The 17,298-nt window shown below is 41.9% G+C and overlaps 1 protein-coding gene across 1 annotated transcript in view; it reads left to right on the forward strand.

Moving 5' to 3' along the window:
- Positions 1-17,058, forward strand: part of stxbp1b (syntaxin binding protein 1b) — a 71,035-nt gene extending 53,977 nt beyond the window's left edge. The window contains 15 exon segments of the mRNA XM_034171307.1: positions 1,799-1,947; positions 6,234-6,318; positions 6,588-6,718; positions 6,822-6,929; positions 7,050-7,074; positions 7,076-7,111; positions 7,754-7,828; positions 8,419-8,499; positions 10,766-10,904; positions 12,468-12,577; positions 13,514-13,576; positions 13,578-13,608; positions 13,836-13,929; positions 14,095-14,249; positions 16,971-17,058. Coding sequence (XP_034027198.1) covers positions 1,799-1,947; positions 6,234-6,318; positions 6,588-6,718; positions 6,822-6,929; positions 7,050-7,074; positions 7,076-7,111; positions 7,754-7,828; positions 8,419-8,499; positions 10,766-10,904; positions 12,468-12,577; positions 13,514-13,576; positions 13,578-13,608; positions 13,836-13,929; positions 14,095-14,249; positions 16,971-17,038 — 1,350 coding nt within the window. The 3' untranslated portion in view covers positions 17,039-17,058.
- The last annotated feature ends 240 nt before the right edge of the window (positions 17,059-17,298 follow it).

Genomic DNA, 17,298 nt, shown 5'->3' on the forward strand with positions numbered 1-17,298 from the left:
GCAGAAATTTATCAGAAGATAATTAGTCCGATAATGGTTTTCCAAGTTATCTGAAAAGATAATCTGATAATGAAAATATTATCTTCGATAATTATTGATTACTGGAGACTGTGCCCACCACTGACCACATCTGAAAAAATATGTTAGTGGTCTAAAAATTATTAGACTAAAACTTATTGGAAGATAATTGGACTGATGATGGTTTTCAAAGTTATCTGAAAAGCTAATCCGATAATGAAAACATTATCTTTGATAATTAGTGGTTAGTGGACTAGCAGAACTGTGCCCACCACTGATCATAAATATTCCAAAAAAAGTATAGTTTGAACTATATATGACTGAATGTTATGGAGTTATGGGGTAAAAAACAGCAAGAATGGTGACAAAGGTCAATTTCAGTTTGTACAGGGGTCAAAAGTTAAAGTTGCTCCAATTTTGTTAAAAAGTGCTGCAAATTATTGGTTAGTTAATAGGGTTTTAAAAAGGAATAATTTGCATCATGTGTCATGCTTAGTTATCATGTTACAGGATAACATATGTCACATGTCATAGAATCTTATGAACTTTGACCAAGTTTGACCTTTGGAGGCCAAGCATTCAACACTGTCAAAACTATTCCATTTATTAATCCTATAGGATTAATAAATGGAATAGTTGGTTGAGCCAATAACTTGCACCACATTTTACCAAAATTGGAGCAATTTTAGCTTTTGACGTCTTTTGTCACCATTCTTGCTTTTACCCCATAACTTTGTCACATTCAGTCATAGATAATCCAAACTATACCTTTTAGGAATATTTATGATCAGACAAATAATGTGGTATAGTTTTCAATAGGAGTGGAGCTTTTTTTCATTTTACCCCTGTGTAATTCTTTAATTTACCTGTCTGCCTAAGGTGTATTTGTGCTGAATTTGGTGCTTCTAACACCATTTGCAGGATTGTTTCCATTATCTGCTGCATTACAGTAGGAGTGCAAATATGATGTGTGACAAGAGAAAAAAACAGGCCATGCTGGGAGTTGGCAACACATGGAAACATGAGTGAATCAAAGTGACACGGCTATGACCTTCAGAAGCCAGTTTAAATTTTTTTTTTTTTTTTTGTGGATCAGCAGGTCACTAAGTGGGATAAGATTTGGGCTACCGGTATGTTGCTCTATTCGATTCCTGGTCACACTACATGTCTGTGTCCTTGGACAAGACACTTAATCTACATTGTTTCAGTTGCACAAGTTGAAGGTGCAAATTGAAAAACGCTTAGTGGAGAGTGCATTAAAAAAACACCTCTCACATATTGGAACAAATGTTTTTACCCATGTGTGAGTTGCTTTTCCAGGCGACTAAAAAACCACAAAACAAAACCCTTATTTCACGAAACTGCAATGGAAACATTTTTTCCGCTATTACAGGTCACATGACATACCGAAAAGTCACATGATATTCTGAAATACATGGCACAGTACATGTGGGTGGCGTAAGAGACAGAGATCCTGTTAAACCTTATGAGAGATGACATTACAGCAATACTGAATTTGGAAAAAACAAGAAAATGGCCATATTTAGTCAGACTTACCCTTCTGTCACCGTGAGGAATGACAATTATTGCAAAAGGATCAAATCCACACTCTGTAAATTGCAGTTGTACACCCTAAGTAGCCTTGAACTATGTGGGTTATAGATCATCAAGATAAGAACCAAAGAGGTAGAATGTGTCACAAAACTGTGTGGGCAACTACAAAAGAAATGCTGCGAAATATATGAACCTCTAATAAATATCTCCTGCTGTGACTTTGTAGGTCTTCTCCTTGGACAAAGTGAACGCCTTTCAGGACTTCTACAGCCCGTTCAAGGCTGATGTGAAGAACAACATGTTGGAGCGCTGTGCTGAGCAGATCGCCACCCTCTGTGCCACGCTCAAAGAATATCCTGGAGTACGATACCGAGGGTCAGACCATCCATCACAACCACATCATATTATTGTGGTTTGGGGAGTGACCCCTCATATTTCTGATATGGTGCAAAACCATTTGATGGGCTGCAGTGGATTGTTTCTGAATTTTAATTTTGGATAACACACAAACAGTGAACCACGAATTGACATGAAAAGAGTTTGTTCTTGTTTGTGTCCAGCTACAGATAAATTCTAAATATGCAGACTTCAACTGGTTAATTTCTGGTGCTTACCAAAGAGGAGCGTTTTCTGATCTGGGATGAGTTCTATTCTGCTTATACAAATGCTTCAGGTCTTTATCAGCAGCTGGTTTCAATGTGCATGTAATGAGACATCAGTATGACATGACATGAGACAATACAACAATACACTCCTCAAAGTCTTTCCTGTGGAAAAGGACACTTTCAGTTTGTCCTGTACACTCACACTCACACTTGGCCTGAGTCTGAGTCCTTAGGATTCGAGTCTGAGTATAGTGCAGCAGATAAATGAATATTTACTGAGGGATCCTTCAAATGGTGATGCAAGCACCAAATTTGGCACACATACTCCTTAGACATTACTCTTTTGTAAAAATTTAGGTGGCTAATGTGCTTTAAATGCAGTCCATTTAAAAGCACATTAGCCACCTAAATTTTCAATAGGCAGCCAGGTAGGGGTCAATTGAAGAATTACACAGAGGTCAAAATTTAAAAATGCTCCAGTCATGTTGAAAGGTATTCCATATTATTTGTCTGATCATAAAGATTCCAAAAATGTATAGTTTGGACTATTTGTGAATGAATGTTATGGAGTTATGAGGTAAAAACAGCAACAACACTGAGAAAGGTCAGTTTCAGTTTGTACAGGGGTCAAAAGTTAAAGTTGCTCCAATTTTGGTAAAAAGTGGTGCAAATTACTGGTTGAGCTAATAGGATTAATAAATGGAATAGTTTTGACTGTGTTGCGTGCTTGGTTTGCAAAGTAAAGGTTCAACAATGTCGGCATCCATTGGATTCTATGACATGTGACATATGTTACCCTGTAACATGATAACTAAGCATGATACATGATGCAAACTATTCCTTTTTAAAACCATATTCACTCAACTAATAATTTGCATCACCTTTTACCAAATTGGAGCAACTTTAACTTTTGACCCCTGTACAAATTGAAATTGACCTTTGTCACCATTCTTGCTGTTTTTACCCCATAACCCCAGAACATTCATTCACAGATAGTCCAAACTATAGCTTTTTGGAATATTTATGATCAGACAAATAATATGGAATACCTTTCAACATGACTGGAGCATTTTTAAATTTTGACCCCTGTGTAATTCTTCAATTGACCCCTACCTGGCTGCAGATTGAAAATTTAGGTGGCTAATGTGCTTTTACAAAAGAGTATTGTCTAAGGAGTACGTGTGCCAAAGTTGGTGCTTGCATCACCATTTGAAGCTTTTTGTCAGTTATCCACTGCACTAGTAGCAAATAAACAGGCAAAACTTTTTCAAACCACTTGGACAGACAACTGAACAAAATGCAGCTGCATTGATGCAAAAGATGCACTGACACCAACAGCTCTGCCCTCCCCCTGGTGCAAAATGGCACTCGATGCAACACATGCATTATCGCTAGTGTACAACTGACGCCCAACAGTTTACATTCCCAGCGCTCACTTCCGCCATACTTGGTGACAGTATTAATCAGCATTCATTGCATATGTTAACAGTTTATCCCTTCATATTTTGTCGTGGATAGAAATGAGTAATATCACCTGCACGTATCATCCCTTAGTAGTTTGACACCATATTTTGGCAACAGTAGGAAAAAAACCAAAACAAAACAAGAGCAATACTTCTCCTTAATGTCTGTCGCCAAGCCCAAACTCTAAGTTGCCTAAAGTCTTTGTAAGGTTTAATCGATTGTAGCAGGTTTTATCATGAGCTAAGAAGTCCTTGTTGATTTCTTGCTTAGGGCCCTGTCCCACTGGGGAGAGGATTAATTGCGCATGAACTAAGGATACAAATTACGGGCGTTTGTTGTCGTCCGCAACAAAATTGGCCAAAAATGACAAATGTCTCAGTATGAATTACGGCTATATTAATAACGTATAAGGAATATGTGATGAACAATCACGGATGTATAATGCATGTATTGAGACTGCATTGCGCACGTGTGGCGGCAACAGCGGTTGTATTGCGTGTGCGCGGCATCTGCATTGCGGTCATAACAGAAGCACACTCTGACCTGTCAGCATCACTATTCACACCAACACCACAGCCTCTGGAGCAGTTTCTGGACTTGGACACGTTGATTGGTATGTTGTTGGATGGCAGCAACTATCACACTACGTCTTTGGGGATCCATAACTACATCTGTACGTCTCCACAGCTGGACTGGCACTGACTGGCAGGTATGTTGATTCTGTTTGTTATGGATTCGCAAATTGTCCGCAAATCAGATGCAAAGCAGATGTAATATAATGCTTTATTCGTGGTCAATCTATATGCATTCACCACAACTTATTTTTAGTTTGTGATGTGGACATGATAGGCACACTATATATCCGTTTACACACGTCCCAGTCTGCTGCCAAGCCGCAAATCCCCGTCAGTTGCGGATATCATCGGATACAGCGTATATACAGCACATAGATTGAGTATGAAATGAGTATGTAGTGCGTATGTAAGGCGGATGTCATCTGCAACCCAAAATTTTGTGCAGCTCAAAATCCTGGCAACAGACATACGTGCCGGATGATCGCGGACGTGTGTGGATGTTGGCCAACTCATACTCGCATGTTTCATGGATATTGCGGATGTTTAGCGATTATACACCACTTTCGTGTGCATTCATGCACAAATCTTCCTGAACTCCAGTGGGGACCGGGCCCTTACACAAGGTTGCAGAGAGACTCTGCCCCTCTGTGGTCAAAATTAGAAGTTAAATGCCCGTCATGCATTACTATGTGGGGCTTCAATGACTTATCTGACATCTATCGCTGACTCACCAATTGTTGCCTGTTGACTGAGACTCGGCTTTTTCACCATTTGGATGCCTTTTGAACCACTGGCCACTGTGACCACTGGCTCCGTATGTATGTATGTGGTTGCTTAACAGTAACATTTTGCCTCAGCATGTGTTCTAAATATATTTTTGGGCTTTGTTTATTATGATTATTATTATTATTATTTTGCTGTGGGCTCTCTGGCCAAAACAGATGGTCACCCCTCAAAGTCCGGCTGCTTCAGTTTCTTCCTATAGTCAAACATCAAAGGAGGTTTTTTCCTGAGCACTGCTGCCAGTGTGCTTGCTCGGGGGGGTGTAGGGTGAGGTGAGACCATCCATGTGTGTAGGCCTTGGAGCAACTTATATTGTGATTTGGCACTGTATAAAAAAATTGTATTGAATGGGACAGAAATGGTCCCAACATTGAACTTTGACACTATATCACAAACACAAGGTTTCTGAGAGTCTGCCACCTGGTGGCTGCAATTGTAAATGGAACTCACCCAATGCAGAATTTGCAAAAAGTCTTAGTGAGGTGACCCTGTGTTATCAAGTTCCGCTTGTCCAAGCTATTGCTTACAAATTGACCACATGGACACATGCACAGACAGAACAGACGGGACAGACTTTGTTTAAAAAATAAACACTACAGGTGGAGGGAGAAAAACTGAACAAGAATTTCAATTTAATTCAATTTAATTTAAATTTATTTCATTTGTAGCAACAATAACAACAAAGTTGCCTCAAGGCGCTTCACACAAGTAAAGTCTAAACCTTACTAACCCTAGGCAGGGGTGGCCAAGTTCGGTCCTCGAGAGCCACCTTCCTGACACTCTTAGTTGTCTCCCTGCTCCAACACACCTGAAATCCAGTGAAAGGCTCATTAAAAGTCTGCTAACGAGTCTTTCATTGGATTCAGGTGTGTTGGAGCAGGGAGACAATAAGAGTGTCAGGAATGTGGCTCTCGAGACCGAACTTGGCCACCCCTGCCCTAGAGCAAGAACACAGGTGACAGTGGTAAGGAAAAACTCCCTCTGATGATTTGAGGAAGAAACCTCAAGCAGACCAGACTCAAAGGGGTGACCCTCTGCTTGGGCCATGATACTGACACAATTGACAATACAAATATACAGGACATTTTGGGAGTCCATGCTAAAATTCTCTGAGATTAAAGTTATGAATTTATGAGAACACCCAGCTCTGCACAAGAGGGAAAGTGATATGTTTTACCTGAACCAGTAGATGCCTGATTTTGTGTGATACTATGTGTGTATGTGTGTGTTTTAGAGAGTACAAAGACTGTGGCGTTCTGGCTCAGATGCTCCAGGAGAAGCTGGATGGTTACAAGGCTGATGACCCCACCATGGGAGAGGTAGAGCCACATCCACAACAGATCATCTCACGTAACCGCTGATTTCTGATCAGTTTAAAAATAAACACATCCATCTCCAGTAATGAACTCCCATATTTATGATCCACCTATTGATTAAAAACAAGTTCAAAAAGCTGCTAAATATCTTTTAGAAATAATATACTGTAAGTAGAACGTGTGGCCAGTTCTCCCATTTAAAATATTTAAGGTGATGAAGCTTTTGTCATTTCATTTATGCCGTCTCCTCCTTATTTTCCGCGTGCGTCCAGGGTCCAGACAAGTGTCGCACTCAGCTGCTGATCGTGGACCGGGGCTTTGACCCTGTGTCTCCTCTCCTGCACGAGCTGACACTGCAGGCCATGGCCTATGACCTGCTGGGCATCGAGAACGACGTCTACAGGTACAGTCCTCACTGAATGCAGCGTTCACTCACGTCAATCTGCTCCTCCTGATGTACTTTTTGCATGTTTTTTTTCTCTGACCCTGTCTGGCCCTGGGGTCAGGTTTGAGACGAGCGGAATGGGAGAGACCAGGATGAAGGAGGTCCTGCTGGATGAGGACGATGACTTGTGGCTGTCTCTGAGACACAAACACATCGCTGAGGTGTCGACGTGAGTCACCTCACGTGCACAGCACAACACACGTCTCTCAGGAGAACAAAGATGCAAATATAACTTACCCCCCCCCCCCCCTTCCTCTTTCTGCTCCTCTGTCTCATTTCTTTTGCACAGAGCCGTGACTCGTTCGCTGAAGGAGTTTCTCTGCCAGTAAAAAGATGAACACTGGAGAAAAGGTAGAGGATGATTCTGTCGCCCTCCTCTGGTTTTTTGGCCGTGTTTCTAAATTCAAGCATACTTAAGATTTTCAAGACATGAAAGTGAGTTTTTACACCTCTGGGTGTTAATATTTGGTGTCTTATTTCAAGAAATAAAAATAAAAAAACATTAAAACATGGGGTGAAAGTCATCGGAGGGCTGATGCATACCCTGGGTACGCTATACAGCCCCAATATAAATGTACAAGTAAATATACATTTACTACCAGTCCAAGTGAATGGGAAAGTGTCCAACCCAAACCTTTAACTGCTTACGATCTAACCATTATTCTTCTATAACAGAATCATCACTTTACCAAGCAAGAACTGTTTCACCTAACTTGGACACATTTTCGTTACTCCTCCCAATTTGCAAGGTGCATCATGCACTTGGAACAAACATACACCACTCAGATGTGTTTTACACATCTGAGTGGCACCAAAAAAAAGAAAGAAGCCAAAACCAGAAACAATGGCTTCTCTGCCGCATGTTGCTCCTCTGTAAAAACAGGATCCTCATGATTCAAAAGTCACAGTTTCATACAAACACATTTATGATGTCACATTTGTGTTTTCTTGACTGTTTCAAGACACATCTAACCAAGTAATTTTTTTTTCTAGACCACCATGAAGGAACTGTCTCAGATGCTGAAGAAGATGCCGCAGTATCAGAAAAGAGCTCAGTAAGGTAAGAAGGTAAGAACGGCACAGGTTTCACCCATCTCTGACTGTGTTTATGTTCTTTACAGTTTGTAGTTTTTTATGTAAGGCACCTACATCTCCACAAGGGGGCGCATTTGTTCCAGTGGAAAGCAGATAGAGTTGCAGACTTATTCCGAGATATAGATATGATTTCAGGTCCAAACCCTCTACGTCATTTTTTTTTAACTCACAAAATGCAATTTAATATGAGAATTTAAAGGAAAATGCATCAGAAAATGTACAGATTTCCATCAATAAAACAAAAATGGTATGTTTAACTTCTTTAATGTTTTGCATGATAGTTATCTAAGTAATATGTGGCTTACAAATAGATGGATGGATAGCTGCCGAAGCAGCCGAGTGCATGTTCACCCTAACTAAAAATTTGTGGTTTTGGACTTACTGGGTTTTGTATCTGAGCTCTTCATGCAGAAATAATAAATGTAATGCGAAAGAAATGATGCACTTTGATGACGGAAGATTTAAATAAAAGCGGTCACAGATTTAAACTGATATTTGTTATTTTAAAAGCTTTTGATGATATCCTAAAGGTTTTTAGCACATTAACTCTTCTTTGACTTTAGTACTCTACCCACCTGCACCTGGCTGAGGACTGCATGAACCGATACCAGGGTACTGTGGACAGACTGTGTCGAGTAGAACAGGTAAAGCATCCTGATGTCTTCAGTGCCACTAGGTTGTCTTCTGATTACATTTAGACATTAGTTATTTTCATTTCTTGGTTGGGGCAAATTTCTTGATCAAAAGGAAATGTCAACATTTAATTTGTCCAATTCATAAAATGTGAGGATTTGTAGACATTTTCAGTTTCATAAATGTTACTGTAAATTGAATGTCTTTGGGTTTTGGGCTGCTAGTATGACAGAAGGACACACTGGGCTCATGTTTGTGCTCTGGAACACTGTGATGGCTTCCATATTGGCCCAAATATAAGATGGTAGGTTTTTTTCTTGGAAATACATCTGAAAAATATGAGCTCATCTTATAATCATGCACTAAACTTTAAACATGGCATATCCGTAGATGGTATCAAACCTCAGGACTTTTATACTGCTATCTTGACATGTGCACACAGCAGCTTCTGTTGTCCCTTTTCAGTTTTATTTCAACAATGGACCCATGTTATTCTATTTTTGCTGCTCAAACTATATTTTCATCTCAGTAAAGAAAGCAGCAGAATTACACCACGTTGTGAACTTCAGTCCACCTAGCTGCAAAAATGGGGACCAGCCTTGGCATACACAGTATGGTACAATTCTTCATTCTATTTGTTTCTGGCCATCAACACAGTTTAACTTTTTTTAATACTTTAAAAATCTACATCGTAGCTTCACTCGTGCCTTCACGGGAATCTCTGAGGATCTTTTTTGCTTTTAAATGTCTGAAAAGTCTTTGGAGTACATCCCTGCTCTTAATATCATCTGGGATGTGCTGAAGTTGTGCAGAAAGTTCTACCTGTGAAGAACAGACTTACTGACATGGCAGTTTGCACTGTTCTTGATGCACAGTGTTTCTTGAACTACTGCTTCGTGCAATCAAGCCTGTTTTGTTTTCTTATAATGTGCTTCATTTATCATAAATAAAATAATTTGGTCTTCATTAATTATGTTTACAAAAATACACCTTATAATTGTTTAATTAATAATTATTTAATCTTATAATTAAGTGGGTTACAACTGTGGTTATTCTATATTTGGTGTTATGTGTCGGACGCAGCTCGGAGAACCGACCAGCGTTTGAAGGACCCAGTATGAAATAAGCAGAGCACGGTACAAAGGCTAACTGAATTTAATACATAACAGTGATACAAAAAATAACAAAGAAAGTGCGGTCGGGCTGTGGTGCGCTCCCAGCAGCGCTAACGGTCCGGAGCCAGAAGCTGTTCGGACCCAAGGACCCCGCCGACCCCCCCCAGGTGGCCGCAACAAACCGAGTCTGTGAAAGAAGGAACCATTATGTGAGTCCACACTCTACACACAGAGAGAACACTTAAAGGTGTACAAACAGCAAACACTTCCTGGCTTGATTACTAATCAGCTTCCCAACCTGCAGGCATGGAACATCCCGTTCACAAAACTCCACTGCAGTGGAAGCCGATACATGACTAACATACAGCTCAATATAAAAAGGTGTGAGGGACACCACATTTACTGACTGTATAAATGTTAGTCACAAAATCTAACGTACCTCAGGAAGTGTGCTGACGAGCGTGAGACCTCACCCCCTCCTCTTTCACAGACCGTGCATCAAACCCTGGACGTTCTCTGCATCCACTGATGATGAGATGGCTCCCGAGACGACGATCTCACCCGTCTGGTCACAAGGTCGAGTCTCTGGCAAATACACACTGTGTACTCCAGTCTTAAATGCCACCATGTTCCAATCCATATAGATGCACCTCAGCTGTGAGTCCTGACGAGCCGCAGGTGATCAGGGTGAGGTCCTGATAACCTCAGCAACACAGCCACTCAGTCCCAAATGCAAGCCACCTGGAAGGAAAAACAAAAGACAGAAACAAAAAGGCAGCCAGGCCCCCCAGCCATACAACATTTGGGCCATTTCAGCTTGTTTTTTCTTTTGAAATTTGCTGAAATTTCATCCACCAAAATTTTAACAGACTAACAACAATTCAGATTTGTTAATTGCTGAATGAGTTGCAAGTAAATTTTGGAGAATAAAATAAAACTCTACAGTGATTACAGATGGCCCCATTCCAAAAAGAGTTAAATCAACTCCACCATAGTGTGAATAAACACTATTAGAATTGATCAACTTGGCTTTAACACAGTCATAGAGCTGATTTATATAAAAGATCTTTGAAGAGGATTCCTTATATGTGTTTGATGCCTGACATATAATATTTAAACAGATTATTATAGTATTGCAGATTAATCTGCTGGTGTCTTTAAGGATCTGGCGATGGGCACAGATGCAGAGGGTGAGAAGATCAAGGATCCCATGAGGCTTATTGTGCCTATTTTATTGGACAGTAATGTCAGTGTGACTGACAAGATCCGCATCATTCTGCTCTACATCTTCCTCAAGAACGGTGAGAAAACCTCAGTGATCATCCAAGTGTTTGCAAACAAAACCCCACAGTCTGATGAGAAAATTAGAAGCAGCCACCCAGGACTGTGCGTAGATGTTTAAAAAATTGCATTAATTTACTGTATGTACGAGGTCTATTATAAAACTAACCGGCAGTTTTATAAAAAAAAAAAAAAAAAAACTATATGGATTTGAATCACGTGCGATTACACCAGACATGCTTGAACCATCGTGCGCATGCGTGAGTTTTTTCACGCGTCGGTGACGTCATTCGCCTGTGGGCAGGCTTTGAGTGAGCACTGGTCCAGCCCTCTCAGCTGAAATCCTTTGTCTGAGACGCTGCTGGAGACGGCGCGCGTTGCTTTATCAAAATTTTTTCAGGACCTGTGAGGGATATCCGAGTGGATACTACTCAAGAAATTCAGCTGGTTCTCGGTGAAAAGTTTAACGGCTGATGAGAGATTGTTGAGTTTCTTTTGCTTTAAGGACAGCTCACAAAGCGGATCGGCGCGGCGCGGTCGGAGGTGGCGTCCATCTGGCTGTTTCGAGCTGAAAACATCCTAATTTAAGGCTCTGTTGACCCAGGTCGTCGTCAGAGAACAGAGAAGTTTCAGAAGAAGTCGGCATGAGGAGTTTATGCGGACATTCCACTGTTAAAGGAGATTTTGTAATGAAAGAACGTGTGCGCAAATTCGCCGAGTCGGTTCCGTGACGCCGCCGCAAATCCGTCTGCGCCGCGACACGAAAAACACCTCCGTGTTGAAAACCATTTGTAAAATTCAGGCGGCTTTTGATGGCTTTCAACAAGTGAGTATCTGAGAAATTGTTTAACAGCTGGGCATGTTCCAACTTGTCCGTTAAGGTTTCCAATGGAGGTGTTTTTCCTGTCGCGACCCCCCGCGGTCAGGTCCGGCCCGACATGCGAATCTGCCCACACGTTCTTTCATTACAAAATCTCCTTTAACAGTGGAATGTCCACATAAACTCCTCATGCCGACTTCTTCTGAAACTTCTCTGTTCTCTGACGACGACCTGGGTGAACAGAGCCTGAAATGTGGAAGTTTTCAGCTTGAAACAGCGAGACGACAACGCCTCGGAGAGCAGATCGCCGTCAGGCACCGTGGGCCGTCCTTAAAGCAACACTTACAGACCAAAATCTCTCATCAGCCATTAACATTTTTACCGAAAACCAGCTGAATTTATCGAATGGTGTCCACTGAGTTGTGCCTTACAGGTTTTGAAAAAATTTTGATCAAACAAAGCAGCAGTCTCTGAGCCATTCCTAAACAACGAAAAAAACGATGAGAGGGTGGGCCACTCCTCACTCAAAGACTGCCCACAGGGGAATGACGTAACCGACAGGCGTGAAAAAACTCTCGCATGCCCACGAGGGTTCAAGCATGTCTGATGTAATAATAAGGTTGGATACTTTTCTAACAGTCCCCGTATATAATTCATACAGTACTGATCCTTTGACTTTATTCCACTCCATGCATGTGCATAATTTACTTGCATGTTTGTTGCATGATGTGCATGTGTGTGTGTGTGTGTGTGTGTGTGTCAGGTGTGACTGAGGAGAACCTGTGTAAGCTTCTTCAGCATGCTAACATCCCACCAGAGGACAGTGACATCATTTCCAACATGGCCCACATGGGCGTGCCCATTGTGTCCGAGGTGAGCACACATGTCACTAACTGTAACCTGCCAGAGCCCGAATAAAATAAAGTCAACATTCTTGGAAGATCTGTTTTTACTACAGAATTGCAAACTCCAGCTGGACATAATAAGTGTTACACTGTACAGACACAGAGGACCATTTGTGTTGGTGCTTATCTGAGGAGTCTGTAGCGTAAAATGGATGAGAAAATATGACTACCTCATGGATGAGACACCAGTCTGATGCAGGTTATTTCACCAGCCAAGGCTGGTATCTATTTATAGCTGGATGGATTGAGAAAATGTAGATAAAGTGTCTTGTCCAAGGACACAAACAGGTAGTGTGACTGGGAATCAAACCCAGGTCTAACATTCTGGTAGTCCAACTCCTTATTCCACTGAACAACAGGACATAACTCATAGTCAAATCCAAAAGTCACTGGATGTTAACAATGTTGTTTTAATAACATCTGCTCATTATTTTGAAGTCGATGGTTACACCTTTATGAGTACAACCCTATTGTACCGGCATTATTGGTAAATGTCCACCAGGTGGAGACATTGCGCCATTTCAAAGACCTTGACAATCGCCTGTTGTGGGACACTGCCAACAATGACCAACTTGTTGCTTATATTAGTAGATATAAGGAACAGTGACCTCTAGTGGCATCCAGGATGCTGCCATGAACAACAAGACCACACAAACAACTTCATACGAAAGTCTGCCTTTATTTTATGTTGCATGCTAAAAGATGCAACATGGTCCAAAATAAGACATTATTATTCTTTATAGCAAAAAACTCACCCAAAAAAGCGGGTTGAGCATGTGTGTTGGGGGCGGGGAGGATCCATAATCTCTGTAATTCCAGCAGCATTCACCTGAACACCCTTAAATATCTCCAGCTCATGGTCACGCTACAATGTCAACTTTTCAAACCGATTGGCTCTTCACAGGGTGCCGCAAAGAAAGCCAAGAAGCCTGATCGTAAGGAGCGAATCAGCGAGCAGACCTACCAGCCTGTCCAGGTGGACACCGCTCATCAAAGACCTCTCGATGTAAGACTCAGCCCCCTCACCTGCCATGAAGCACAGTTTTCAGTGAATCTGGATGAAACTGCACCTTTGAGAGTATTTGTACCATAAAGCCATTTTAACGTTGTTCTACCTCATGCTTAGAATTTCATCTCATATATAATGATGCTAGAACGTGACGTAAAGACAAATATCGGTTTTCTTCTACGGAGAAAAATTTGCTAACCTGTGTCCTACATTGTGTTCCTGCAGGATGCCATCGAGGACAAACTTGATCCCAAGCAGTACCCGTACATTTCTCAGCGACAAATCTCTCCAAAGCCAGCGCTCCATTCAAGGTGTGTAGTCTGCAGAAGCTTCGGATACAATCAACTTCAACGGCCACAAGGCACAGAGATAAAGCTTCGTTATGATTTACATAAGCGCCATCAATACAAACTGTAATTCTGATTCCTAATCAGCTCTTTTAGCTGCAGCGAAAACATCTTATTGTGATTTTGCAGCGCTCGTTACGGTAACTGGCACAAGAACAGAGGCCCCACCGAAATGAAGACGGGGCCCAGGATCATCGTCTTCATCATCGGTGGTATGGCGTACAGCGAGATGCGCTGTGTGTATGAGGTCACCCAAACAAACGGCAAGTGGGAGGCTCTTATCGGTGAGTTCACTTTTATAGGTAAATGTTTTTTAAAAAGGTATGAGACATTTCTGGCTCGTCCTCGTCAGGCTTCCTGGGTGCGAGATGCGCCGATACTCCAAGCAGCATTGACAGAACATAGGCTTATTTATTAATGACATACGTATAGCACCCTGTGGTGATTATCCACCAAACGGGGTCTTCCACACAAAAAGATCAACAATTTTACATCGCTGCAGATTTTTGGAAACATCTCATGAAGTATTCGTGCAGTAGTACATTCCTAATCATTGCTTGGTGCTACTCGGTTCTGTCATAGCCGCTCAGATCGCCGAAGCGCCACTGCGGGAAATGTCTCATACCTGTAACCACGCCCCTTTTATAAAAAAAAATAAAGAATAAGAAAAGAACATCTGAGAAATATTTACTGGTATGTGTTTCTTCAGATGATCAGAGTTCATTTTAATGGATTGTCTAAGTCACAGTTATATCAGAGAGACGTTCAGTCAGACACTAACCCAAAGAACACAGGCTGAACGTCTTTAACGTGTGTTTTTTGTCTCCGCTGCACTGAAAATGTACTAAACAGTGATTTTTCTGTACCATTGATGAAACTTCATATTCAAGATCTATTCACAAAGACTTCTGACAAGTTCAACACCTTCCGTTGTTAATTGTTGGCACCGGGGGGGTGGGAGGGGGTGGTCAGCCTCTCAAACTTTATGTAAACAATATTTGGGGGAGAAACCTGTTTTTTATGCTCACGATATCTTGCACACGCTCCCAGACCTTTTGTCTGCAGAGAGATGGGCATTGTGTTGTCTGATTGACTCTGTGCTCAGAGTCCCAGGTGTCTCTGGAGATTAAGAGGTGGTGAAGAGGGTAGTGTGGTGCAGCAACCTGTCCAAGCTGAGCTTTCAGGCTTTTTGTCCCCTCTAGGCTCCACCCATGTCCTCACGCCTCCAAATACCTAAAGGAGTTGCAGCACCCGGACTTTTTGGACCCCAGTGCCCTGCCAGAGGGCACAGAGGAGCCACATGCAGAATGAAAAACACATTTGGAAGTAAATATGCAAAGATTGATGACTTATGAGTCCCTGTGTTTTCCTGTACCCCCCCCCCCCACACACACACACACACCTGTCTCATGCTGTGCCTGTGATGGATCCTTTAGTTTTTGAAGAACCACTGATTCATTACATGTTGCAGGAATACACCATCATTTGTGCCCCTCCCACTCCAAACCTTTCAAGACCTGTGTGAAGTGTGTCCCTGTGTGGTGTGTGTTGATAATAATGACCTGCACCAAGGAGGGGATGTTTCCGATGCTGACACAAAAACTACTGAACAGATTTCCTTGAACCTTGGTGGAAGGTCAACATATGGCCCAAGGAGCAATCGATTAACTTCTGGAGTGGATCCAAATAAGAGGATGAATCCAGGAATTTAAAAAAAAAAATCCTTCTTTAACGTTGAGATATGTAGGACAATTTAGTGGATTTTTTATCAGTTTCATGGAAATTAATACATAAACCATCATGAAATCAAAATAAAATCAGAAAAATCTGGGATGATATGAAAAAAGGGGGGGGGCAATCTGTTGTCACAGTCAGTGATCTTTACAATTACATTAACTTACATTTCATTGTACTCAGCATGAACCCAGGATACTTCATTTATTATATGTGACCAAATCCATGAATCCATTCCTGTATTTAAAGCCTCCAATACATTCCAAAAAAAGTTGGGATGGGGCAATTAAATGATCACTTTTTGTTGTGAAAGTGTAGGTACACGGACCCACAACAGGGGGCGCAAATGAACGGACAATGGAGTAGGTCAAATAACAACAATTTACTGTTGCGAATGTGCACAACCAATACAACAGATTACAACAATGGACAGGAGCCAAATCACAAAGGTGTCGTGTGGGCAGGCTCGAAGATAGGAGACACCTGTCCAAAGCAGAACCGGAACCACATGATTTCCTCCGCCACCAGACCCCGGGAATACTGGAGCCGCCAAGTCCCGAACTCCCAGGTGGCCACTGCCTCTGCGTGTCGGATCTGGTACTGCTGGCGAGGAACAAAAAGCAGTTAAATGAGGGCGCGTTTGCACCCAGGAATCCGTATGGCAGGAAAGCTACCTCCACCTCTCGTTGGAAAAGTAGTTCACAATACAACGCTCAAGTAACAAAAGGATACTGTCTCACAGTCAGCTGAGGTACGTTACCTTCAAGGTAGAACGATATCTCGGCAAAGAGGTGGAGATGTCGTCTGGCTGATATACCAACACTGATCCTGATGAATGGTGACAGCTGTCAAAGATGATGAGCGTCAGCTGTCACTCTGGCTGCTCCTGTGAGGCGGCAGCGCCCTCTGGTGCCTGGAGCCCGCACTCCAGGCCGGGTGCCCTCTGGTGGTGGTGGGCCAGCAGTACCTCCTCTTCAGCGGCCCACACAACACTTTTACAGCGATCTTTCTAGCAACAAGTCAAGGAATGGATACATGAACATTTTGAAGTCACTGAATATGTCTTAGATTCCATTTACTTAAATTGTTAAGAAATACAAACAATATGGTGAATTTGTGGGCAGTTCTTAAAAGTGAAGTGACCGTGTTGAAAAGAGACAAGTGAGGGAAAATGACATGCAGACCACACCCCCTCAACAGGATGCCGTTTGTGGGTTTTATTATCATGGACTGAGGTCAGTTTGCCAGTTAGCATTAATTTTGTCTTTCAGGATCGACTGAAATCTTCACCCCTTCTCGCCTTCTAAAAACCCTCAAAGATTTGGAGAAAGAGAAGTAGAGACGGGCTGAGAACTCCTCTCATCGCTCTGACGACAGATAACATGATCACCTCGTTTCTGCAATATCAGCTGGTAAATTTTATTTATTTTGCTGCAGTTAATATGGATTTTCTCAGGATGTTAATTGTTTTTTAAATAACCTGTTAGTTTAGATGATGAGATAAATTTGTGAGTTTAATGCTTTGTAACATAACAGCCGTACACGAGCCTGCTGGAGCAGCCAGCAGGTTTCACTTTGTGCCGTCACACCGGAGCATCT

The sequence above is a fragment of the Thalassophryne amazonica genome, chromosome 5, assembly GCF_902500255.1.
Source record: "Thalassophryne amazonica chromosome 5, fThaAma1.1, whole genome shotgun sequence".
Classification (NCBI taxonomy): domain Eukaryota; kingdom Metazoa; phylum Chordata; class Actinopteri; order Batrachoidiformes; family Batrachoididae; genus Thalassophryne; species Thalassophryne amazonica.